The sequence below is a fragment of the Salminus brasiliensis genome, chromosome 6 (genome assembly GCF_030463535.1).
Source record: "Salminus brasiliensis chromosome 6, fSalBra1.hap2, whole genome shotgun sequence".
NCBI lineage: Eukaryota > Metazoa > Chordata > Actinopteri > Characiformes > Bryconidae > Salminus > Salminus brasiliensis.
In genome coordinates this window covers 3,244,940-3,270,988 of record NC_132883.1, presented here as the reverse complement: position 1 = coordinate 3,270,988, position 26,049 = coordinate 3,244,940, and the positions used below count along the sequence as shown (strand labels likewise).

The window sequence follows — 26,049 nt, the reverse complement described above, 5'->3', positions numbered from 1 at the left end:
ATCATGACCCTATTGGCACCATGCTGCCTAATAATGCCAGGCATGGGCTTATAGAGGGGTGTGTAAAGCCCCCCAGCATTGAGCTGTGGAGCAGTGGAGGAACTGTGTTCTCTGGAGTGATGGTGGTGGAGCTCCATCCAGTATCAGTTGGGGAGTTTGGGATGATGAGTTGGGGTGCTGATCATCCAACACTTTTGTTGCTGAATGTAATCAATCAAATCCTCACAGCAATGCTCCTCCACAATATAGTAGAAAGTCTTCTTCCCTGGACAGCAGAGACAGTTGCTCCAACAAAAGTATCAAAGGATCAACTTTTTTTAATACACTTGATTTCAGAAGAAGCAGGTGTCCCAATACTTTTGTCCGTACAGTGTATCCTTAACACACAAACAGATTGTAGGAGTGGAACGGAGAGGAGGGAGGTGAGTACCCCGTATTTACACTGGCGAGATTTCATTCCGTACTGGAACCGGCACTGCTCGTCAGCGTCGTAGGCCTGCCCGGGGGCTGTGGTAGGGTACACAAACTCCTGCTTTGGAGGAACATTGTTCACACAGGATCCCATCCCAGAACTGCAGGAAGTCAGACACAACCCCACACATAATATTAATTAGCATTTTTCATATTTGCAAGCTGAACATATGAAATACATTACATTACATTTATGGCATTTCGCAGACGCTCTTCTCCAGAGCGACTTACAAGGTTACTCTTATTACAGAAGTGGGCCAATGTAGTGTTAGGAGTCTTGCCCAAGGACTCTTATTGGTGTAGCACAGCATAGTCACCCAGACTGGGAATCGAACCCCAGTCTCCCACTTGGTGTGGTATCACACGGGCAGGTAGTGGTGTTATCTGTTGCACCACACCAATGCCTGAACGACTGTCATTGTTTTTACCATTTCTTAATATGTTTAAAATATTCTATACAGAACCATTTACAAAAGCATTCAAGCAGCTCTCTGAATTGTCCTGGTTTCAAAATATTTAAATATTTAACTACTAAGCCAAAGTAAAAACTACTCTTAGTAATTTATTAATACAGTACACCAACCTACTACACCTACTTAGTAAACGCTTGTATTATAAACAGGCTAAATTTGGCTATAACTTACGTATGGCTGGGGCAACCAGCTTCTGTACATTTTATGTGAAATTTAAATTCATATTGAAATGTATTTATAAAGAGTTTTCACAATTAATGCTGTCCCAAAGCAACATTGCAGAGATCAGAGATCCGGGTCCGAGCCTTTTTTTTGTTTTGTTTTGTTTTTTTGATCCAATTTTCTCCTAATTTTTAGCTGAGCCAGTTAACCCAGAATCTCACGTTACAGCGTGTTACTGCAATTATACCACAGCTCCAGTATTACCGTTTATTGTTAGACAGAAAATACTGTCTGTTTGTTTATCAGCATTTATAAAATACTTCCATTCTAGGCCCAGCGGAATAAGGCGTGGTCACTATGACCAGAGGGTCACTAGTTCGAATTCAGGTTATGCTGCTAGCTGCTGCTTGGTAGGTGGCGCTTTCTCCCCACACTACTGCAAAGCAACGCTGGCCAGCACTGGGAGAGCCGGGGACATGGCACTTTCCTCCGAGCATGGTGGTTGCCCTGTGACTTTGCTGTGGCGCCCGGGGAGCAGAGAGGGTTTTGCCCCACAATTCGGAAAAAAAAAAGGGTATTGAACCCACAACCCTGTCATGAATAGCTCGGAGCTCTAACCACTGAGCCACTACTGCCCCACCGCCGCCCCACAATTCGGAAAAAGAGGTGATGGAGGGCTGTGCATGTGTCGAAGGAGGCGTGTGTCGGCCCTCGCTCTCCCAGAGTCGGGAGCGTTGCACGTGATGGAGGAGTATGGGTAAGTATGGACAACTGGCCATGATCCAATCCCATCCAAATTGGGGAGTGTGAAAAATCAGTCACCCCGCTGCTAAAACATCGGCTAAACAGCTGCCAGGTACGTTTATGTACGGCCCTGTGACTCGCTTCCAAAAGGCAGTATAAATCCTCACTTGAGGAAGTTCGTGATGTAATCGCGGCTGCAGGCCGACCAGACAAAGGGGTTGGTCTTCATGGTGATGTGGGCGGCCATGAGCTTAGCTGTCTCCTGGCTGCGCGCCCCGCACGCGTTCCCGACTCCATCGTGGTTCATGCCGAAGCTGGGGACAAAAAGAGATGGAGAGGAGAGGGTTAAATGGATGAGTAGGTGCATGGATTCATAAACTGGTCTTTCCTTTATTGACATAAGCACTGGATACCCACTTACAGACCTATGCATACATCCACACACACACACACACACACACACACACTCTACAGTAACTCTCTTATGTAATCCTACACGCATATCCCTCTCGTCTAGACAGTTCCCAGGAAGGCTAGTTCTAAAGCTACCTGGCCGCTGCATTATGAGCAGCTCGCTAATGACTTTTCCACCTGCTGAAGCTCAGAGCGCAGCCAGGCTAACGGCTCTCTCCATTACCTTGCGCAAACACAGCCGCAGATTTCCTGCCTGATAGGGCGCTGTGCTTCTCCACAATCAAAACAGCAGAAATGCAAAGGATCTGGCTTTCATTTGAAGGTCTGGAGAAAACCATAAGTGTGTGTGTGTGTGTGTGTGTGTGTGTGTGGTGGGCTATAGAGACGTACTGTACGTGTGAAGGAATGCGAGGCCACCATGCAAAGGCAGAAGCGTGGAATACGGGAAAAGGGGCGGTGGATGTAGCAGAGAACTGCTTCCACTAATAAGTGTGCAACCTTCATGAACCCTTTTGAGGAAGCAGGTATTTGTACACTCCTTCTGCTTCTCCACCTAACATCACCATCATCATTCTCCACCAAACACAACACCACCTCCACCAAATACCGTCATTCATCAGTAATCATCATCCTACACAAAGAAAACCCCCACCGTGCTTCACCAGTCAACATCTCCAAACACCATCATTCTTGGCCAGACTCTATAAATATCCACCAAACATTATAGTTCTCCAAAAACACCACTGTTCTCCACCAAACACCATTAATCATCATTCACCAAATGCAAACATTATCCATCATAAACCTTTATTCCCCATCAAACACCACAATTCTCCACCAGACACATCAATTCTCCACCATTTACATTTGTGGCATTTAGCTGACGCTCTTATCCAGAGCAACTTACCTGTATTACAGAGGAGGGTCAGTGCAGTGTTAGGAGTCTTGCCCAAGGACTCTTACTGGTGTAGCGCAGCACAGTCACCCAGACCAGGAATCGAACCCCAGTCTCCCACATGGTGTGGTAGCTCAATGGCAGGTAGTGGTGTTATCTGTTGCGCCACACCAACCACCACATTACCGCAATTCTCTACCAAACACTACTATTCTACACCAAACACAATTCTTTACCAAACACCACTGTTCTCTACCAAACACTACTGTTCTCCACCAGACACCACAATTCTTTACCAAACACCACTGTTCTCTACCAAACACTACTGTTCTCCACCAGACACCACAATTCTTTACCAAACACCACTGTTCTCTACCAAACACTACTGTTCTCCACCAGACACCACAATTCTTTACCAAACACCACTGTTCTCTATCAAACACTACTGTTCTCCACCAAACACCACAATTCTTTACCAAACACCACTGTTCTCTACCAAACACTACTGTTCTCCACCAAACACCAAAATTCTTTACCAAACACTACTGTTCTCCACCAAACACCACAATTCTTTACCAAACACCAGTTCTCTACCAAACACCACAATTCTTTACCAAACACCACTGTTCTCTACCAAACACCACTGTTCTCCACCAAACACCACAATTCTTTACCAAACACCACTGTTCTCTACCAAACACCACAATTCTTTACCAAACACAACTGTTCTCTACCAAACACTACTATTCTCCACCAAACACCACAATTCTTTACCAAACACCACTGTTCTCTACCAAACACTACTGTTCTCCACAAAACACCACAATCCACTACCAAACACCATAGTTCTCCACCAAACATCATCATTCTTGGCCAGACTCCACCAAACATCATAGTTCTCCAAAAACATCACTGTTCTCTACCAAACACCAACCAAGTATCAATCTTCACCAAATGCAAACATTCTCCATCATAAACCATCATTCACCACCATCACCACTGTTCTCTACCAAACACCACAATTCTCTACCAAACACCACAGTTCTCTACCAAACACCACTGTTCTCCACCAAACACCACTGTTCTCCACTAAACACCACTGTTCTCCACCAAACACCACTGTTCTCTACCAAACACCACAATTATCTACCAAACACTACTGTTCTCTACCAAACACCACAATTCTCTACCAAACACCACTGTTCTCCACCAAACACCACAATTCTCTACCAAACACCACTGTTCTCTACCAAACACCACTGTTCTCCACCAAACACCACAATTCTCTACCAAACACCACTGTTCTCTACCAAACACTACTGTTCTCCACCAAACACCACAATTCTCCACCTACGAATGCCAACAGCCTCCAACAAACTTCCAATTCCGGCAGCAGCCAGAGACTTAGCAGCAGCGGCGTCTTCGCCACCGTCTGATCTTAGCAATGCATGGAGACCCAGTCAAAGCAATCACCGCTGCTGGAGTAGAACCACTAATGCACACATTAACCACAGCTTCTGTAATTCAGCACCAGGAGTAGGAAGTAGGGAGTAGGGAGTAGGGAGTAGGGAGTAGTGAATAGGGAGTAGGGAATAGGGAGTAGGGAGTAGGGAGTAGGGAATAGGGAATAGGGAGTAGGGAGTAGGGAATAGGGAGTAGGGAGTAGGGAGTAGGGAGTAGTGAATAGGGAGTAGGGAATAGGGAGTAGGGAGTAGGGAGTAGGGAATAGGGAATAGGGAGTAGGGAGTAGGGAATAGGGAATAGGGAGTAGGGAGTAGGGAGTAGGGAGCAGGGAGTAGGGAATAGGGAGTAGGGAATAGGGAGTAGGGAGTAGGGAATAGGGACGAGGAAGAGAGAGCGAGAGGAAAGAAAGCACTGCTCAGACAACAGACTCACGTGTGTCCGATCTCATGAGCGATGGTGAACGCCGTGGCCAGCCCAATGTCTTCATTTATACTGCAGCTTCTCTCTGGCTCGCACATTCCACCGACCGGAGCCAGACCTGATACACACACACACACACACACACACACACACACACACACACTGGCTACTGTTCTAACGAAGTGCAGGACTACAGTACTTCACTAGCATGTCCAAACTGTGCCTAAGACTGAGTCACACATGATTAGTGGATTAGTTCCAGTGGACTACACTGCAGGGATAAGGACCAGGTCATACACTACCACTCAGTCTGGAATTAGCTTTGTTATGGACAGAGGAGAGATGATGATGACGATTGGGTCATTAATGTGATATTAGATACCTGATATATGAAAATGGTCAATGTAGTGATGGACGATACGGCATAAATATCATATCACGATACTTAGAGTAGGGTGACCATACCTACTGCAGGCTCTGATGCGCGGAGGCCGCTTCAGTCCCATCTGTATCCATCTGTTTCTCTGCAATGCTCTGTTATTAGCCTCTGTTCTTCAACGGTCAGGACCCCACAGGACTGACCACCACAGAGCAGGCTGTAGTATTTGGGTGGTGGGTCAGTCATTCTCAGCACTGCAGTGACGCTGACTGACTGACATGCTGGTGGCGAGTGTGTTAGTAGTGTCTGTGTGTGTGTTGGGCTGGTGGTACGAGTAGTGGATCAGATGCAGCAGTGCTGCTGGAGTGTTTAAACACTGTGTCTGTCTGTCCACTCACTGTCCACTCTCTATTGGTCCAGCTTGTAGGAGTAAAGTCAGAGACAGACGCTCTCTGATCTGCTGCTGCACAGCTTGTGTTGGTCATCCTTCAGTCCTTCATCACTGCCCACAGGACACTGCTGCCCACACGACGCTGCTGCCCACAGGACGCTACTGCCCACAGGACACTGTTGGCTGGATATTTCTGGTTGGTGGGCTAATCCACTCGCCACCAGCATGTCAATCAAGTGTCACTGCAGTGCTGAGAATGACTGACCCACCACCAAAATCCTACTTATCTGCTCTGTGGTGGTCAGTCCTGTGGGGTCCTGACCGTTGAAGATCAAACAGGGTGAAAGGAGGCTGATAACAGAGTCTGCAGAGAAACAGGTGGATACAGCCTGGATTATAGAGCTACACAGTGCTCCTATATGGTCAGTGGAGGTGATGAAATGGACCGGGTTCGATTCAAACCTGGGGTGGTCATTAAATTCTGATTCGACAGCTTCATACGAGCAGCTTCTAGAGCTAGAACCACTCTGACCTATAGCACGGACCCACAATTTTTAATGTGCTCATGTGTTTTTCATGGTAATTCTGCTCTTCTTGGGTTCATTACACAGCCTTAGCTCACTCTTATGATTTGCTGAGTGATATGATATGATGAGTGTTAGAAAATTGTACAATGCAAATTTAATGGAAATTAAATAAAATAAAGGACTAACACCTTAATTATTCTTCCTAAACTCTGATACCATCATGTAGGCCAAATATCCTACCTCTCATTCTGCTGGGAGCATTTTCTCATATAGTGCTTTCAGCCTATGGAAACTGTACCTACTGACACACACTATGACAGGATAGCACAGCTCCTGCCGTATTAGCAAGCCTGGAGTCATCTATTTCCCCCAGACTAGTCCTCTTTTTGGGGTCCTGATCCCACCAGCATTATTTTCTACAGGCCTCTACACGTCTCTTTAAGCCCCGCCTTCTCGCCACCTCGTCAAATGCACCTCATAGTTCAATGCAGTTGTAATGCAACCTGATGAAAGTCTGCAAAGATCTCGTGGTAAATGTACTGTACTGAATCTTACCGAGGGTTCCACAGGGCTTGTTCTTGTAGATGCAGATGTCATATCTACAACACAACAGACACAACACAACCTGATTACTGTAAGAGAAAAAGGCAAATTTTCTTCTGATATATTTTATAATAATTTATTTTATTATATTATATTTTGGTGTACCTACAAATATGTCCATTTCCCAACCGTAATTAAATTATTATACAAATATTAAATATTAACAATCAAACAAGACATATTGTTGTTACTGTGCCTTTAAAACTGCCATATGTAAATGACCCTATTCTGATTGCCTGTCCAAATTTACATATATCAGTCTCTAAGGTGCAGTGAAAATTAGTTAAATTCTATTGTATAAAAAAAGCCTGAAAAAAACGATCCTATAAAAGGTTAGGAGTGTTTTTGGTACTGTGCCTTTAAGACAGCTATATGTAAATGACCTCTGTTGATTGGCTGATTGGCTGTCCTGTCTCATGCCTCTCTTAAAAAGCACTCATTATAACTTCAGCATCAGTGGGTGGAGCTAATGTGCTGTGGGATGTATAGGTATAGATATATGAAAACGCTCTGGTTCTTGTGACATCACAAAAACAGCCAGCCAGTTTAGCTCCACCCATTCAGGCTGAGGCTATGAGTGAGTGTTGCAGCCTGGACTGCTTTTTCAATGAGGCTCATTACAGGACAGCCAATCAGAATAGACCTAGTTTAGATATGTCCGTCTTTAAGGAACAGTGACCACCAGTTTAATATATAAAGAAAGACTGAAAAAAATATTATGTAAATGACCTCTGTTGATTGGCTGATTGGTTGCCCTGGCTGATGCCTTGTTCAAACAGCAGGCGGAAACACTGCTCATAATTCATAACTAAGCATCAGTAGGAGGAGCTAATGTGTTATAGAGTGTATAAGAACAGATTTATGTATATATATATATTTTTTGTTACATATATAAATTATATGACAATTACATAGATTATATGGAAATGCACTGGGTTTTGTGACATCACACAAATAATAACAAATAATAAACAAATAACCAATAAATAACAACTTTACATATGTAAAAATGTTTGGCACTGTGCCTTTAAGATTGCTATATGTAAATGACCTCATGGCTGATTGGCTGCCCTGCCTCGTGCCTTGTTCAAAACATAGTCTATGCTGAAACAGTCCTTATAACTTTAGTATCAGTGGGTGGAGCTAATGTGTTTTATATATATATATAGATATGAGTAAATGCACTGGTTTTTGTGACATCACAAAAACAACATCAAACACAGGCTTAGTTTCTGTGGAAACGTACATTTTTAAAATGTTAAAAAAAAGTTTGCCATTTTGGCTCCACCCATTCAGGCTGAAGTTAAAAGGAGTGTTGAATCCTGGACTACATTACACAACAGGCAATGAGAAAAGACCTCATTTACATATATCAGGCTTAAAGGCACGGTGACAAAAAAACGCCTGTTTAATTCTAAGGTATAAAGAAGTCCTGAAATTAATGTTCATGCAAAAATGTTATTATTCATAATTGTTTTTGGTTCCATAAACCCACATTAACTTCACCACTAAACTTCAGGGGTGCAACGAAAACAAGAAAATGTTGCATATGGGCCCTTTAATGCACCGCCCCACTGCTTGAGCACTGTCCTGAGGCACATCTCTGAGGCAGGACAATAACAGGAAGCAGAGAATGCTCTCCATGACACTTTCACATTCTTCAGATAACACACACACACACACACACACACACACACTGGCTACTAAAACCTCACTTCTAGTTTTAGAGTTCTTAAAGAGTTAAAGTGACCGGACTCTTCTACATTGCTTGTTGTCCTAAATGACCCCATCTCAGATTCTTCAGTGTTTCCGTAGGCCTGGCTAAACCCAACAAGATTTCAGACAGCTGTGCTGGTATGCATGTGTCAGTGTGTGTGTGTGTGTGTGTGTGTGCTGCTCCAGAGCATTTTCCTGCCAAACACAAGGTTGAGATAAACAGACTTAAACACACTTTTGGCCTAAATTGAGGCATGTAAGAGGATGAAGATGCAGTAAATCAGTCAGAGCGAGCGCAGAGCGGAGAGAGAGGCGTCTGCAGAATTTCTGTCTGAAAGCTCTCTCAGTTCTCTCCTGACTGGGCTTTAAACCAGTGGAGCTCAGTCCCTCATGATTCAGCCCATCGACAATTAGCTGCTGGGACACATCAGGGGTCCACTGGATTGCAGAGGCCCCCAACGGATCTAAATTGAGTTATAAAGTAATACATTAAATAGACAAAAGTATTGGGACACCTGCTTATTCATTGTTTCTTCTGAAATCAAGGGTATTAAAAATGAGCTTCTCCTGCTTTTGTAGGAGTAACTGTCTCTACTGTCCAGGGAGGAAGAATTTCTACTAGATTTGCTGTGAGGATTTGATTGCATTCAGCTACAAGACTGTTAGTGAGGTTAGGATGTTGGATGAGGATCACCACCCCACCTCATCTTCCCCAACTCATCCCAAAAGTACTGGATGAAGCACCACCATCATCATTCCATCATTCCATTCCACAGTTCCTCCACTGATCCACAGCTCAATGCTGGGGAAGCTTTATACCCCTCTACTAGTCCACGCCTGGCATTAGGAAGCATGGTGCCAATAGGTTCATCATGTTTATATGCTCCAGAGAGTCCTATTCTATTGGCAGGACTTTTGTGACTTTTGGCCTCCCGATCCTGTGTGAGACCAATCAGAGCGCATTAAACGTTACATTGTTTCAACAGCCGTCAAGAGCCAATGAAAGGTGTGTACATACTTGCACTTTCCTGGCACTGCAGATAAAGGGTAACTATGACAACAGGAAACTCTTAAAGCTGATGTCCATTTATTACATTATTATATCTAAACTGGCGAAACACTCCAACTGGTGAAATCGGCCAAGATCAACAAACCTCGTGATGAGAACTGCCGTGTCGTGGTGAGCGATGCCGTTTTCGGGAATGGCGTTTCCATGGTTGCTCCGGTGCTGGATGGATTTCTGCCACTTGCAGAAGCTGTCTAAGGATTTCCCTGCGTGGTGGTTTATTTCCAGGGTGGGCTGCCAATCAGAGAACAGGACCACACAGTGAGAACATCAAGCTCAGCTACCAGCTGATAGTCTTAGCTTTTTGAATGATACCATAGAGTCTCGATTTGATATATAAAAATAAGGAGGGGCTGAAAAGTTCATTTAGTAAACTATCAATTATTATAAAAGAACAGTATTTCAGAAAAAAAGCTATCCCAATCAAAACTGAAACATTAGCCCTGTGCTAACATAAGTCACATGCTAACATCAAATATAGTGACAACACAGCGATGCTGAATTCCATGAAAAGAACACCCCTCCAACTGTTCAGCATGGGAGTGGTTAGATCATGCTGTGGGTTGCGTTGCAGCCAGTGGCACAGGGAATGTTGCACTGGTGGAGGGAAGAACGGATTCAGTAGAATATCTCTCTCTCTCTCTCTCTCTCTCTCTCTCTCTCTCTCTCTTGCACTCTCTCATTCTCTCTCTTCCTTTTTACCATTCTCTGGGACTCTCACTCTCTCCCTTCTTCTCTTCCCCTCTCTCTCTCTCTCTCTCTCTCTCGCTCTTTCTCCCTGCCTCTTTACCTCTCTCTAGAATTTTTACTCCCTCACTTCTCGTTTTCTCTCACTGTCCTTTCCACACACTCTCGCTCTTGTTTTCTCCCCCTTTTCTCTCTCTCTCTCTCTCTCTCTATCTCTCTCTTCCATCTTCCTCTCTCTCTCTCACTCTCTCTTTGCCAGTTTCTCTTTTTCTCCCCCTTTCCCTCACTTTTTGTCTTTTCCACTTTCCCTTCTTCTCTGCTCCCTCTCTCTCTCTGCTCTCTCTTTCTCTCTCTCTCCTCTCTCTCTCTCTCTCTCTCTCTCTCTCTCTCTCTCTCTCTCTCTCTCCTTCTCTCTCTCTCTGCTCTCTCTCTCTCTCTCCTTCTCTTTCTCTCTCTCCTTCTCTCTCTCTGCTCTCTCTCTCTCTCTCTCTCTCTCTCGCTCAGCTGCTTTGCTGGCCGCAGTTCGGTCACACTCGTAACCCAGGAATGCACAACCTGACATAACCCATAATCATCTCTACCCATAATGCACTGCACTCTGGGTTTCCTTTCTGGGGAGTCTGTGTGTATGTGTGTGTGTGTGTGTGTGGTGTTCCCATCTACACACAGGCTACTTTTAGCCCCATCTCAACCACAACACACTGTGCAATAATAATAACACCCCGAGCCCAAACCAGCAGAATGACCTCAGTGCCATCGGTAATCAGACCACATGAGGTGGAACAAGTTACAGACCCTTGTCTGTGTGTGTGTGTGTGTGTGTGTGTGTGGGAGGGGGGTATTTTGGGCTGTGTGTGATTTGGAATAGATAGCACATGATTACAGACCACCCCCACCCCACCCCACCCCGTCTCAAACTCCACCTGCTTGTTACAGAGACCCTGAGAGGCCAGCACTGTCGCTAGCGCTCCAAGCAGGGTGGGCAGTGGATACAGCGCAGTTACACTTCTCTAGCACACACACACACACACACACTCACACAGCAAATGTCCAAATGTTTGTGGACACCCCTTCAAATAAATGCATTCAGCTACTTTAAGTTGCACCCATTGCTGACACAGATGTGCAAATGCACACACACTAGACAGCTTGTCTAATAGGACTCTCTGGGGCCGATAAACATGAAGCTATTGGCCCTGTGCTGCCTAATGCCAGGCGTGGGCTCTAAAGGGGTATGACGCCCCCAGCATTGAGCTGTGGAGCAGTGAAAGAACTGTGTTCTCTGGAATGATGGTGGTGGAGCTCCATCTAATAATTTTGGGATGAGTTGGGAAGTTGTGGATGATTATCATCCAACATCCTGATCTCACTGACGCTATTGTGGCTGAATACAATCAAATCCTCACAGTAATGGTCTTTCAAAATCTAGTAGAAAGCCTTCCTGGACAGTAGAGACAATCAGTAAAACAAAAGCAGGAGTAACTCTTTTTAATACCTTTGATTTGAGAAGAAACACTGATTGAGCAGGTGTCCCAATACTTTTGTCCACTACATGTCCAAAAGTTTGTAGACACATACTCACTTTCTGGAATCCAGGGCTTACATTGGCAGTGTATCCCCCTTTATGGAAGTACCAGCCTCTTGTCTTTTAGGAAGCATTGATGTTAGAGCTTTGAACATTGCTGTGAGGAGGATTTGATTGCAGTTAGTGATGGTGACCTTCTAAACACACTAATTATAAGTGGTGTCTGGATACTTTTGGACACAAAGACACACTCTTTCACATATAAACACACACACACACTTATTAAAACACTGGCAGCTCAGTCTGGATCCCGTTTCAATGCTTCTGGTGGACGCGTGGGTGGAGTAACAGGTCACATTAAACAACCAGGGCAGTCATGGCAGGGTCTGTGCCGCACCCAATACAGCGGGACGGTGAACAGACTGGACTTACGGGGACTGTCTGTGGAGGCTCGTTCAGGAAGGACACTTAAGCTCCATGAATGAACAAACAAGGAGTTCTTTGAGAGGGCCATAAACTCTAGGGGCTGTATTTGTCAAGCTTTTCAGAGCACGAGGGCTGAGAGAACGTGCTGGTCCTAATGACCTCGCTTATACAGGCAGAGTTCTCCTCAGCCTCCATCACTGCTTTCACTACACTCTTTTAAACATAGTGGCTCTTTGATGCCCTAGAGGAAACACTTCCCCAGGTCCCTAAAGAAGTGGCCCTCAAACCAGTCCTGAGGGACCATCCAGGGCTTCTTAGGTCCTCTTTAAGTACAGAAAGTCTTTTAAACTGCTCGAAATGCAACCACATCTTACTTATACCAATACGAGGCTGCACAGTACAACCAACCACTGTTAGGCTAAATCTCCACTGCAGTAATAGATAAGGGACGTGGGACAGAAGCACAGTATGCTGGGAGAGTAAAGAGGGCATATATTATTATATTAGCGAGTATATAGGGAGAGTATAGCAAATATATAGGGAGAGTATAGAGGGTATAATGGGAGAGTATGGAGGGTATATTGGGAGAGTATAGTGAGTATATAGGAAGAGTATAGCAAATATATAGGGAGGGTATAGCAAGTATATAGGGAGAGTATAGCAAATATATAGGGAAGGTATAGCAGGTATATAGGGAGAGTATAGCGAGTATATAGGGAGAGTATAGAGGGTATATTGGGAGAGTATAGCGAGTATATAGGGAGAGAATAGCAAATATATAGGGAGGGTACAGCAAGTATATAGGGAGAGTATAGCAAATATATAGGGAAGGTATAGCAAGTATATAGGGAGGGTATAGAGGGTATATTGGGAGAGTATAGCAGGTATATAGGGAGAGTATAGAGGGTATATTGTGAGAGTATAGCGAGTATATAGGGAGAGTATAGCAAATATATCGGGAGGGTATAGCAAGTATATAGGGAGGGTATAGAGGGTATATTGGACTTGGAGGAGTTTTGGTTGTAATAGGAGGAGTATTGATTGTACTGGGAAAGGTTTTGTTGTACTGGGAAGGATGTGGTTGGTGTGGCGCAACAGATAACACCACTACCTGCCACTGAGTTACCACACCATGTGGGAGGCTGGGGTTCGATTCCCAGTCTGGGTGACTATGCTGCGCTACACCAATAAGAGTCCTTGGGCAAGACTCCTAACACTACACTGACCCTCCTCTGTAATACGAGTTACCTTGTAAGTCGCTCTGGTTAAGAGCATCAGCTAAATGCCATAAATGTAAATGTAAATTTTAGTTGTACTTGGAGGGGTTTTGTTGTACTGGGAAGGATTTTGGTTGTACTTGGAGGGGTTTTGTTGTACTGGGAGGAGTATTGGTTGTACTAGGAGGGGTTTAGGTTGCAAAAGGAGGAGTATTGGTTGTACTGGGAGGGATTTTGGTTGTACTGGAAGGGGTTTTGTTGTACAATGCTCCAGTGGGCCTTGTACACGGTAAGCAACATGTGAATGTGTGTATGTTTTTACCTGGTCCTCCATTAGCAGGATCAGTCGAGTCACCACAATGTTCACTGCGTTCCCCAGGCTAGAATCCTGGAACAGTTTGGCAACCTGACCTCCAGGGAAACAAGAAAAGACCAGTCTAAAAAAAGAGCCATCTCTCTCACTTTGACACTTTAACCAGTTCAGCAGGCAGTTCAGCTGAGGCCTGACGTGCCTTGAGAAGAGCCTGCTTGAACTCATCAGCTTGAACTCACTTAAATTCTAACTGTGGGTTGTGATTTCACAGGTCTTTAGGGTTTACTGGGGTTCTGATATCTGGAACAGAGTTACCAGCCCAGACATAGATACGCCACCCTGCACGCCTCGCCATCCCACCTGCTGACATGCCCTGCCAGTAGGACGGGGAACGAGTGGGCAGCGGGCAGTGGATCTCCCCGGCAATGGGTGTCTGCGTTGGGACCTCTCGCTCGTCCCGAGGTGCCGGGTGCCGGATGTCAGAGACGACAGGGCACATGGGGCAGCTGTTCTCTAAGTCGCAGCTCAACCTTTAGCTTGCAGGGTTTGGGTGTAGGTCAGACTCAAATAGAGGGAGTAGCCATGTTAGTCATGTGATCGGTCAGGGGTATGCTGATGTAAGCCTGACCCACTTTGATGGTGGCTTGTCTATGGTATTGCTCAAAGAACCACTTGAAGACTTGAAAACAGGACTGAGCTACACCCATCCTAGAGTTCCTCAGGCCTCTGAGAGGCAGAACTTCGCTTCAACAATCAGACCACAGAGGCTTTCTGTTAGACAGCAATCAAACTTAACAGGAAGAAGAAACTGTGGAAGGAACCAGGAGAATTGAAACTTACAATATTCATAACGGCCAGGATGTACTGCTCGATGTCTCGCCGGCCGTGGTATCCCACCATCATCTTATCTGCCACCACCAGCGTTTCCACATAGCGCTCGCGGCTAACGGAGCGCTTCAGCGGCAGCTGGCCACGGCCCATCTGGTTGGGGGAGGGTTTGATGGTTCGCTGCCACCAACCGAAGCTTTTGTTGGGTTTTTCATCTGAAACAGCCAGAGAATATAAAGACCTTGTAGATATCTTGGGCACTGACTGGACATCCAGGTTGATTATGGAAGAACAAAACCAAACAAAACTGATTTTGGATTCAATTTGGATTCAATTTGGATCCTGTACATATTCTCCCCCTATTGCCCCACACTGGTGAAGTTAAAGACAACGCATGCCCCCTCTGAGACACATGCAGCCAGCCAATGCAGCCAGCACCGCACTGGAGAGGGTTTTTTGGGAGAGAGAGCACCATCTACCCACCCTGGATAGAGCAAGGCCAATTGTGCTCATCCAGGGCTCTGGCTGCCGATGGCCAGCAGCATGCCCCAGATTCGGATGACCCAGCGACCCTCTGGTCATTATGACAGCGCCTCATTCCGCTGGGCCTACTTTAATGTGCTCAAACTTTAGGCTGCTCCTTCCAAAGCAGCTTCTAAGGTGTCTGTTTGACAGACCTCAACACTAGCCATGCTAACCTGTCATCTGACCTGCCCTGACAGATCATATCGCTGTCTGATCTCAGGATCACTAGTCCAGGGGGACTAATGGTCAGATTTTAGGATTAGAAACCCCATCTTACCAATGACTCCACAGGACTGGTCCATGTACAGGTGACGCAGGGACGATCTTTTATACACCACGTGGGGACGCCCTTCTCTCCCGTCCACACTGGTGTGGTTTTCAGCAGAAACCAAGGGCTCAATGAGGTACTCCTCTCCACCAGCTACAATCACCCCCTGCTGAAAGAGCAAGTGGGTTACACGTCCACGTCCACATTATTGAGCATTTCTATGACTTAAGATAAGAGGCATTTGCTGTAAAAAGGTCCAGGTCAGTGGCGACAGTGGTGAGGAAGAACCTTCTCAAAGCAAGAGGAAGAAACCTTGAGAGAAACCGAGCCTGAAACTGGGAGCCCATCCTTCTCTGACTGCCACTGGAGAGCAGATCCCAAAAATTCAAGAAATAGAAGAAAGTAAGTCCAGCAAAAAGGTACAAGAATTGGTCAGCTCAGGTCCAAAGTCTTAGCTGGCCAGCTCTAGCCTGCACATTAAGGAGTCTGGAGAGTACATCAAGTAGTAAACTATATGGACAAAAGTATTGGGACACCTGCTCATTCACTGTTTCTTCCCAAATCACGGGTACTAAAAGAGTTGATCCTGCTTCTGCTGGAGTAACTGTCTCTACTGTCCAGGGAAGAAGGCTTTCCACTAGAGTTCATGGAGAACTGCTGTGAGGATTTGATTGCATTCAGAGAATGCCAGGATGTTGGATGATGATCACCACCTCGCCTCATTCTTACCTCAACTCATCCCAAAACTACTAGACTGAACACCATCATTCCAGAGAACACAGTTCTTCCACTGCTTCACAGCTCAATGCTGCTGGGGGGCTTTTTCTTTTTACCCCTCTAGACCATGCCTGACATTAGGAAGCATGGCACCAATAGGTTCATCAATGTTTATCTTCTCCAGAGAGTCCTATTCTATTGGCAGTACTTCTTCTTATTCCAGTGCTTATGGCATCAACAGTTTCCAGTGTCCTCTCCAGTCTCCCGGGACGATCCGATTTTCCACGATGGATGCTCTACAACCTTTGACAAGATAATCACATCAGCAGTGTCATCAGACTTTTCCTCAATACAAACAGGATCTTACACTCCCCCTACAGGTCAGCAGAGGCCACGCAGCCCCCGCAGCCCCCGCAGCTGGACAGGCCAGACGCTCTGGGAGAGTAACACGGCCTGCACGGTCAATTCACGACCGTACAAACAACACTCCTGTTCTGCTGCGGTGGGACTTTATGGAGATGCAATATTTCCGCACTTCCTCCACCCTGAGCCCACAGGCCCGCAGGCCACGGGGTTCAGCACACGTGTTGCTTCGCTCTCTCGCTCCTCCAGCCTGAAGCTGAAGCTGCTTTCAAAGGGCACGTAATCCCGTAATGAATTTAGTGATGCTCACATGGACACACAGCTCATTCCCTACTGAATTATGCTATGCTACTCTGACCACCAGTAATTATCCTGGGAGCTTCTTAACGCCTTCCTGAACATGGTCAATATCTCCACTGTTTCTGATGGCCTGGTTATGACGAATGACCTACAAACATATCCAGCATAATATTAGTATTTATTTAACAGCGGATTTCACCAAGCTTGTACAGTCCCATGCCAGGAGTAGAGGTCTGCAAAGGCATAACGCAGAAGCCAAATGAGCCGAACCAGCCGAACTCAACCAGAACTGAACCCAAAAAGAACCAAGCCCAACTTGAGTGTAATAACAGACATGAAAAATCAGCCCAAACCTGGCCCTAAGTTCAATACTCAATACCTGGGCCAGGTAGCAGGCCTCTACACAGCAGTAGTGGTGCTCCATTCTACTGTACAAGCATGATCTACATGAAAAAGCTATCAGTAAGAAACCTTCACCACAAAAGTCAACATCCAATGTCTCAAAGTCTCAAAACAACCCTTAGATAAACCCTTAGCTGTGGACCAACTGCTGACATAAAAAAAAATCAACAGTACAATTCATTAAAAGAACACCTTACCAACTGTTAAGCATGGAGGTGGCTGCATTTTGCTCGGCAGCCTGTGGCACTAAAATGTAACCTAAGCTTAAGAGTGACTGACCTCTACAACATGACGATGATCCAAGACATACCTCCTAAAATCCAACATGAAATACACAATATGTCCAAATGTTTGTGGACGCCCCTTTTTCTTTTTGGATGCATTCAGCTACTTTAAATTGCACATGTTGCTGAGATAGACGCAAACAGCTTGTCTTGTCCTTAGAGAATAGGACTCTCTGGAAAGAAAGGATAAACATGATGAACCTAGAGGTACCATGTCTAATACCAGGGGTGGGCTAGAGGGGTATAAAGCCCCCCAGTATTGAGCTGTGGTGCAGGGGAAGAACTGTGGAATTCTCTGGAATGATGGATGGAGCTCCATCCAGTACTTTTGGGATGAGTTGGGGAGTTGGGAATGATGAGATGGGGTGGTGATCCTCATCATCCAGCATCCTGACCTCACTAACGCTCTTGTCACTGAATGTAATCAAATCCTCATGGCAGTGCTCCTCCAAAATCCTCTTAGTAGAAAGCCATCTTTCCTGGACAGTAGAGACAGTTACTCCAACAACAGCAGGATTAGCTCTTACCCTTGGTTTAAGAAGAAACAAGGCAGGTGTCCCAATACTTTTGTCCATATAGTGCATTGTATTAGTTTGTAGTATTGTTTTTGTTTGTTAGTGTCAAAGATCAACTGAATGTGTCACTGGGCCATGGGTGTCCAAACCTTTGCACGCTATCTGCCTGTATCTGTATCTCTCTTTCTGTCAATCCTTTTATCTTGAGGGAGCTGAAATGAGCGGGCATCTGCCTCAGCTCGGTAACCTTTGTTTACGCAGGTGCAATACTGGCTTGGGCCGGTAATGAGCATGCCCACAGAACCCTGCTTGAAACCGAATCCATCATTAGGATCCATAACACCTGTTTTTGGAATGGAGCGATAAACCAGCTGGCACCTCCATGGCCTCAGGAACAGCTGTCCTGTCCGAGCCTAGGTCGGGGCCCGGAAAACCCTCTTACGAGCGAAAGGGAAAGAGGTTAAAGAGCATTGTATCATCCCTTGCACTGACAGCCACCGAGTCACAGCCAGGAAGGGTGCAAAGACTGTGAAAAAAGGCTGATTGGCAAGTCGTGCACCTGTGCTGGAAAGGCTAGAATCTTTTCGTACAGGTTTAGTGCATCTCCTGCTATGACACACACCTGAATTTACTGCATATTACTGGAACTAACAGCCAAAAACCACAAGACCAGCTTAGGCTCACGGGCTTTCCTCAGCGTGCACACCTGGTTCGGCTCATCAGTGCCAATTATCGAGTTCCTCTGGAGCTGTCTGGTGTGTTGCACTGTTAAAAGTATAAGTTCCTTAAGGAATCCAAACAGGATTTTACACTGATATGAAAAATCAGCCCAAACTTGGCCCTAAGTTCAATATTTTGCCAGGCCCCGTCAGGCCTGGGCCAGGTACCAGGCCTCTACACAGCAGTGGTGGTGCACCATTCTCCTGTACAAGCATGATCTGCAAGAAACCTTCACCACAAAAGTCAACGTCCAAAGTCTCAAGTCTCAAAGAGTTGTGGACTGCTGACTACTGACATCAAAAAAATCAACAGTACAATTCAGTAAAAGAACACCTTACCAACTGTTAAGCATGGAGGTGGCTGCATTTTGCTCGGCAGCCAGTGGCACTAAAATGTAACCTAAGCTTAAGATTGGCTGACTTCTACAACATGACGATGATCCAAGACATACCTCCTAAAATCCAACATGAAATACACATGTCCAAATGTTTGTGGACGCCCCTTTTTCTTTTGGATGCATTCAGCTACTTTAAATTGCACTTGTTGCTGACGTAGACGCAAACAGCTTGTTTAGTCTTAAGGGACTTTTGGAGATTCTTCAATTTGACACTTAAGGTGCTTTGAGGAACCTTCAAGAAAAAGGTTCCTCAAAGCACCTTAAGAGGTTCATCCACAGTTTTAACGGTGTAGAGGGTGTTATCAGACCTATAGCTGGTAGATCTGGTCCAAATTACACAAATTCTCACAACCCCTGTGAAGAAAGTACATACAGGAAGAAGCTCCTGTGTTCTGCAACAGCAGAGATACACTGGTATGCTAGGTTAGCACTTGGCTACGGGAGCCGTTTAGCTCAAACCTGTGGGGTACACCTGATAGTTGGGTCAGATCGAGGTCAGATCACGTTCTCGCCACAAACAAACTGGAACCAGAGTTTGTTTAAGACCGGGATGAGACCACCTCTAGACCTAAGCAGACTGGGTATGCATGAAATTATAATAATAAATTAAATTAATTAATTAGTGTAAATTATATATAAATTTATCAAAAACATAAAAATAGAGATATTAATAGAGAAATAGATGTTTTTTGCGTGACAGCAGAAACTGTCTGACTCACTACACTCTAATTAGCTGTTGTGTAAAGCTTACCAGGCCATTGCAATTACTGAGGGCCACAGTGCTGGCCTGAGGCTGGTGCTGCAGGTGCCCCACGTAGTGGCAGCCAGGTGAGTATGGGTGACTCCAGGCCAGCCGGCCCCTCCTCCAGTACTCCACTCGAAACTGCCGCGAGAGCAGCCCGCTCTGCAGAGTCAGATTCAGGAACAGGTTGGCGCTGGGCGTGGACAGCTGGTAATACATCTGCAGGTCAGGGGTCTCCGGCGGCATCTCTGCGCTCCTCCGCTGCCTCCTGTGCCCATCTGAGGGTTTCTCCTTGTCCAGTACCTCCCCCTGAGGGCCCACGCGGATTGGGATGGCGATCTCATATTGATCCAGACTGGACAGGAACGCAGCTGGGGGTGAACAGGAGACAGGAGACGAACTGAGTTACAGTCAGTGTAGTGAGTGATGACGCCAAATCAGTGGCGAGTTGACTGCTCTGTACCACTCTGTGCGTCGTCGTGAGTCGTCGTTCCCCTCTGGCACCAGTGACCCATGTGGCACCACTGTTATACCGAATATCCTACCCTACCTACGCTACCACCCTTCGCCCGCTGTCACAGTCATATCCAAATATTATGACCATCCCTGGTTTGGAATGAACTCGGCCCGGGACGTCACAGATGCCAGCAGACAGGATTTACTGTATGTATAGTAGCTAAGCGAGCACACCAGTCAGTTGTAGCAGAGTGCAGATTTGACTGATGTCCTAAAGGGTATGATGATGATAGTAAACCGGGTGAAGGGTGTGGTAGCATCCCGGAAACCCCTTCTTAAGGACTTCTCGCAACGGCATAAAAGTGGTGCCCTACAGGCCACTGATGCCAGATGGGATCGACAGCGATTGTTCCAGAGTGATAGTGTCGCTAGTGTCATCTGAGCCAAGCAAGGTTATCTATCACTATTAGATTTGAATAATATTCTGCTATGACTGTGTATATGAAACAGTAGATGGCTTTGGGTCGTGGGTGGTGGCCCCCCAAGTAGGATGCCGCTCAAGGCTCCCGACCTCATTCCGAACTCATTAAAACGAGGGATAAATATCAGCTAAGTCAACACAAACAAGGCCTGACAGCTTGATAGGTGTTCCTGACCACTGGCAGAGCTATTTGACCACAGCTACTTGGAACTAAGGCGAAGCTGAAATGATCTCCTGGAGCCACACACCCTTAGCGTGTGGTTAGGGAGCAGTAGAGTTCACAGAGAGACCCAAAAGCTAACGGTCAAGAGGCCCGAGAGCTGCCCGTTTCCACGGAAACCCTGAAATCTTATACTTCCTGCTCTCCACAGTGGGGCCGAAGATTTATTATCCCAATAGCGCACACGCTAAACGCTGCACCCAGGGGGAGAGGTCACTGCTGCAACACACACCAACAGCTCCGACAGACTGCTGCCCTTAATGCCTTCAGATGCTCAGATCATCTTCACAGCGGAGAACGCATGCCAGTGCCTCTGGACTGAAATGAAGATTTCAGCTGCTGTTTATCCAAAGCCAAAGCCAGTTTAAACGAGCTCAGAGCACAACTACGAGACGATCCTGCCCACGTCCAGGCCCACAGTGCTGGGGACGAGGGCTGTGTGAGGTTAAGGCTTGCTCTGGTAAAAAAAATCTAACCTAATAAGTCCAAACTGCATGTCCAAGTCAAGAACCATCTAGGAACCCCCCCCCCCGGTCATCTGACATTAAAAGCACCTGCCAAATACTGACTAGATCCCACTCATGCTGCCAAAATAGCTCTGACCAATCAAGACATGGACTCCACAAGACCTCTGAAGGTGTCCTGTATTATCGGGTACCAATACGCACCTCCATGAGCATTAATGAGCCCTGGACGCCCATGATCCTGTCGCCGGTTCGACGGTAGCACTTTTGGTAGGTCAGTACTGACCACTGCATACCGGGAACACCCCACAAGACCTGCTCTGCCTGATGTTCTGGAGATGTTCTGACCCAGTCAGTCATTATCTAGAACCGCACAGTTTGGTTCTTGTCAGAGTGTCTCAGATTCCACAGCGAGAATCTGCTCGGACGCAGCCGTCCGATCGGCCTGTGCGATCAGTAAGAGAGCAGCTGCTTCAGAGCCCAACATGTGCTTTTACTGGACTTTCAACACCTCGGAGAGGCCTGCAGCGAGTGCCCTTCTGACCTAACACTCCACCCCCTCCACCTTCTTCACTGACTCGGTCCGGAGCGTCATGCGAGGTGTCCTGAATGAGGCGGGTATCAGGACACTCACACTACTACTATGTCTAAACGTTTGTGGACACCCCTTCAAATTAATGCATTCAGCTACTAAGGCACACACACAGCTTGTCTAGTTCCTGCTGAGAAATGTTGCCAATAGAATAGGACTCTCTGGAGCAGATAAACATCATGAACCTATTGGCTCCATGCTGCCTAATAATGCCAGGCGTGGGCTAGAGGGTCTATAAAGCCCCCCAGCATTGAGCTGTGGAGCAGTGAAAGAACTGGGTGGTGATCCTCATCCAACATCTTGACCTCACTAATGTTGTTGATGCTGAATGCAATCAAATCCTCACAGCAATGCTACACCAAAATGTACGCCTTTTTTTGCTTCAAGCCAAACAGAAGTCACTCCAACAGAAGCAGGATAACCTTTTTATATACTTTTCAAGCAGGTGTCCAAATACTTGTGTCCATTTCGTCTAGTTTCTGTCGCCATTACTACGGTAACCAATGTGGAGATGCTAGGAAATGCCTCCACAGTCAAATGAATCAGTTCAATTGAAATCAGATCTGGTTGGTCCTGCAGTGAGAGACAGGCCATGGAACCGGGTTCCGGGACATGAATTGAGCATAGACTCAGGAACCGGGCCTTGTCTGATTTGTGCCGCTTGAATCCCATAATGTAAACATACCCTTATTTAGCACATAGAGCCCTAACCTGCTGATCCAGCACAGAATAAGAATCTGGAAGAACGAGTGTAATTATACAGCCCCCCAGGACAAAGCTTGGACCACCACTGCACAGGCCCAGCTCTGTCTTGACTAAACACTGAAGCACAATGGACGGAAGGGCCACTCCCTGCTCCAGCCCATCCAGGGAGCCCCATTTATTTATAGAAGCCTTTGATCTTTGCTTTAATCTCCATGAAAAGGCCCAAGGGGACATCCAGGAAGCCCCCCGTCCCCCTCTCCACAGACGGAGCCCCATAAAACCGTATAGTGCTCACCTTTATTCCAAACAAACTGGCAGTGCGCGCCGTCTAGGAGCGGGGTTTATGCTAGAGGGCCTGAGAGTAAAGCGGACCTTAATTGGATGTGGAAGGAAATAGAAAGAGAGGGAGATTAGATTTAGTGGCTCTATTCTCAGAAGCGGGGGCGCTGAGGTAGGACCCGGCCCACTGGACTCGTCCACCTAACTGCATTACTGCATTAATTAGAGTGTGAAAGAGGATCGCTGGCCTCAGATCAGCACTCTTACTGGCCCTGGAGAGAAGCGGTTCATGATTTAAACGTGGTAGTCGGATCCAGTATGCGACATCAAAATAAATGAAATGGACAAAAGTATTGGGACATCTGCTCGTTCAGTGTTTATTCATAATTTAAGGGAATTAAAAAAGAGCTGATCCAGCTTTTGTTGGAGTAACTGTCTCTACTGTCCAGGGAGGATTTTTAGATTTTGGAACTGGAGCACTGCTGTGCGGATTTGATTGATTGCGTTCAGTGACAAGAGCGTTAGTAAGGTCAGGGTCATCCCAGGGTCATCCCAACTCCCCAACTTTTCCCAGACGTATTGGATGGAGCTCCACCATCCATCATTCCAGAGAACACAGCTCTTTTACTGCTCCACACCTCCCTAGGCCTTACATCCTACTCCCTACATTTTTTTTCAGAGCAGAACACAACCTACGCTTTTGTAGCCACTGTTACTGCTGGGTTACCAAGTCACAAAAACGTCATGAACGTCCTGTTGCGATTTTAGCTTCAAATTGTAGCTTTAAATAATTATGATGCAATTTGTATTTCTTGCAGTGGAGTGAAAGTAAATTACTCTCCCCAACTGTAGGGGGAGCCAAAGAGAGCAGAAAGATGCTTTAAAGCGTACTGCATTTCATTGAGTACAGTCATTGGCAGTTGCTATAGTAACCATCTGTATCTGTTCTAGCTTAAAACAGCAGCTTCAGGATCATGCTGGTGCTCCACTGACTGTAACAGGGGGAGAACGGCTTCTCCGTCATTCCCACTCCAGGCCGGAACGCTGCTGCTGCTACTGCACTGTATGGAGGTTTGGTGGTGGAGCTGCAGGAGGAGAACCTCTCTCCAGAGCTGCTACTGTGTAACGCTGCAGAACCCATACAGTCATATTAGTGTAAAATCCTGTAGTATTACTCCACCACCTCAGCCCACATACTGCTCCACCTTCAGATCAAGCTTCTGGAGCTTCTCCCAGCTTGTGTACAGCTGTCCATAAGGGGGCGCTCAAAGCTGTTCCTAGGTCAGTACTGTTACTCTGGAATGCTTAATCAATATAAGCTTCTGTGCTCAGACAAAGTGAGCAGGGAAGAGAGCAGCCGTCTGTCTGTCTGACTCTCTCTCTCTATCTCTCTTCCAGATGTGCAACAGCTGTATCCAGTCATGGCCAGACCCAGACTGGTGGAAGAGAGTGCGTTCCTGCATGCCAGGCTGAGAAGTCAGTCAGAACCGAGGCCACGGCAGCCACAGGGCCCCCGTCCGCAACTCCAAACCAAGCCTATTCCTAACGCCCTCTTGGAGAACCGTCGCACGCTCAGGTTATGAGACTGCGAAGCGCCTGTCCGCCGTAGGCTGAGCTCACAGTCCGGTACCCTGCACACAAGTAACTATGTGACATAATGCTGGTAGAACGGCAGCTAACCTCATTATTTAGCTATTTATAGGACGAGGAAGATGGAAGGAAAAGCACGACGCTGATGCCAACTGTGGCATGTCTGCATATTTCTCCGCCCGCTTGTTTAAACAAGCATCCGCCAAATTCGTGTCTGACTGGCTTCCTATTAGGCAACATTCAGAATAAGCACAGAAACACCCAGGGTAGTGTATCATTACAGTTCGGACAAACATGTTCGGAGTAAATTTAGATAAAAAAAAAGTGTCCGGACACTCCTTCTAATTTGATAACTCAGCTACTTTCAATTGTATGATATCACAGCTTGTATAATCTGCATAGATAAGCATTGATAATAGTAAGGGAGGCCTTAGAAGGGCCTGAGCCTAAGGTCGCTGTGTCCAATGAACAGTGCGGGCTAGAGGGGTATAAAGCCCCACAGTGAGAGCTGCGTTCTTCAGAGTGATCATGCTCGATCCATCCTTCACTAACTTTTAGAATGAGTTGGAACAATCCAACATCAGTACCTGCCCTCTCTGACGCTCTTGGGGCCGAATGCAATGAAATCATCCTCACAGCAATGTTCCAATGTTCCTAAAAATTAATCCATCAAATACTTTTGGAGTGTTGGAGCTCCATCCAGTACTTTTAGGATGCTTTGGAGAGTCAGACCATATCATCCAACACCAGAACTCGCCCTTACTAATACTTCTTGGGGCTGAATGCAATCAAATCACCCTCACAGCAATGTTCCAACACATCAGAGTTTCCTGAAAAGTTCATCCATCAAATACTTTTGGAGTGTTGAAGCTCCATCCAGTACTTTTAGGATGCTTTGGAGAGTCAGACCGTATCATCCAACACCAGAACTCGCCCTTACTAATAGTCTTGGGGCCGAATGCAATCAAATCATCCTCACAGCAGTGTTGAATGACGAGACCATCCATCCAATACCTTTGGAGTGATAGGGTTCCATCTAATACCTCTGGGATGAGTTGGAGTGGCAGAACTAATCATCCAACATCAGAACCTGACCTCACTAATACTCTTGGGGCTGAATGCAATCAAAAAACCCTCACAGCAATGTTCCAACACATCAGAGTTTCCTGAAAAGTTCATCCATCCAGTACTTTTGGAGTGTTGGAGCTCCGTCCAGTACTTTTGGGACGCTTTGGAGTGTCAGAACTAATCATCCAACACCAGAACCTGCCCTTACTAATACTCTTGGGGGGCTGAATGCAATCAAAT

The 26,049-nt window shown here is 46.2% G+C and overlaps 2 protein-coding genes across 4 annotated transcripts in view; one reads left to right on the top strand and one right to left on the bottom strand.

Moving 5' to 3' along the window:
- The window catches only part of mknk2b (MAPK interacting serine/threonine kinase 2b), a 318,007-nt gene that overhangs the window by 181,314 nt on the left and 110,644 nt on the right, over window positions 1-26,049 (top strand). The window lies entirely within an intron of this gene.
- The window catches only part of adamts10 (ADAM metallopeptidase with thrombospondin type 1 motif, 10), an 81,261-nt gene that overhangs the window by 38,197 nt on the left and 17,015 nt on the right, over window positions 1-26,049 (bottom strand). For all 3 annotated transcript variants that reach the window (XM_072681330.1, XM_072681333.1, XM_072681331.1), the window contains exons 3-11: window positions 19,964-20,325; window positions 15,524-15,683; window positions 14,734-14,936; window positions 13,903-13,986; window positions 9,814-9,959; window positions 6,896-6,939; window positions 5,056-5,161; window positions 2,018-2,164; window positions 431-572 (exon numbers count right to left, since the gene is read on the bottom strand). In XM_072681330.1, coding sequence (XP_072537431.1) covers window positions 431-572; window positions 2,018-2,164; window positions 5,056-5,161; window positions 6,896-6,939; window positions 9,814-9,959; window positions 13,903-13,986; window positions 14,734-14,936; window positions 15,524-15,683; window positions 19,964-20,325 — 1,394 coding nt within the window. The remainder of the gene's footprint in view (window positions 1-430; window positions 573-2,017; window positions 2,165-5,055; window positions 5,162-6,895; window positions 6,940-9,813; window positions 9,960-13,902; window positions 13,987-14,733; window positions 14,937-15,523; window positions 15,684-19,963; window positions 20,326-26,049) is intronic.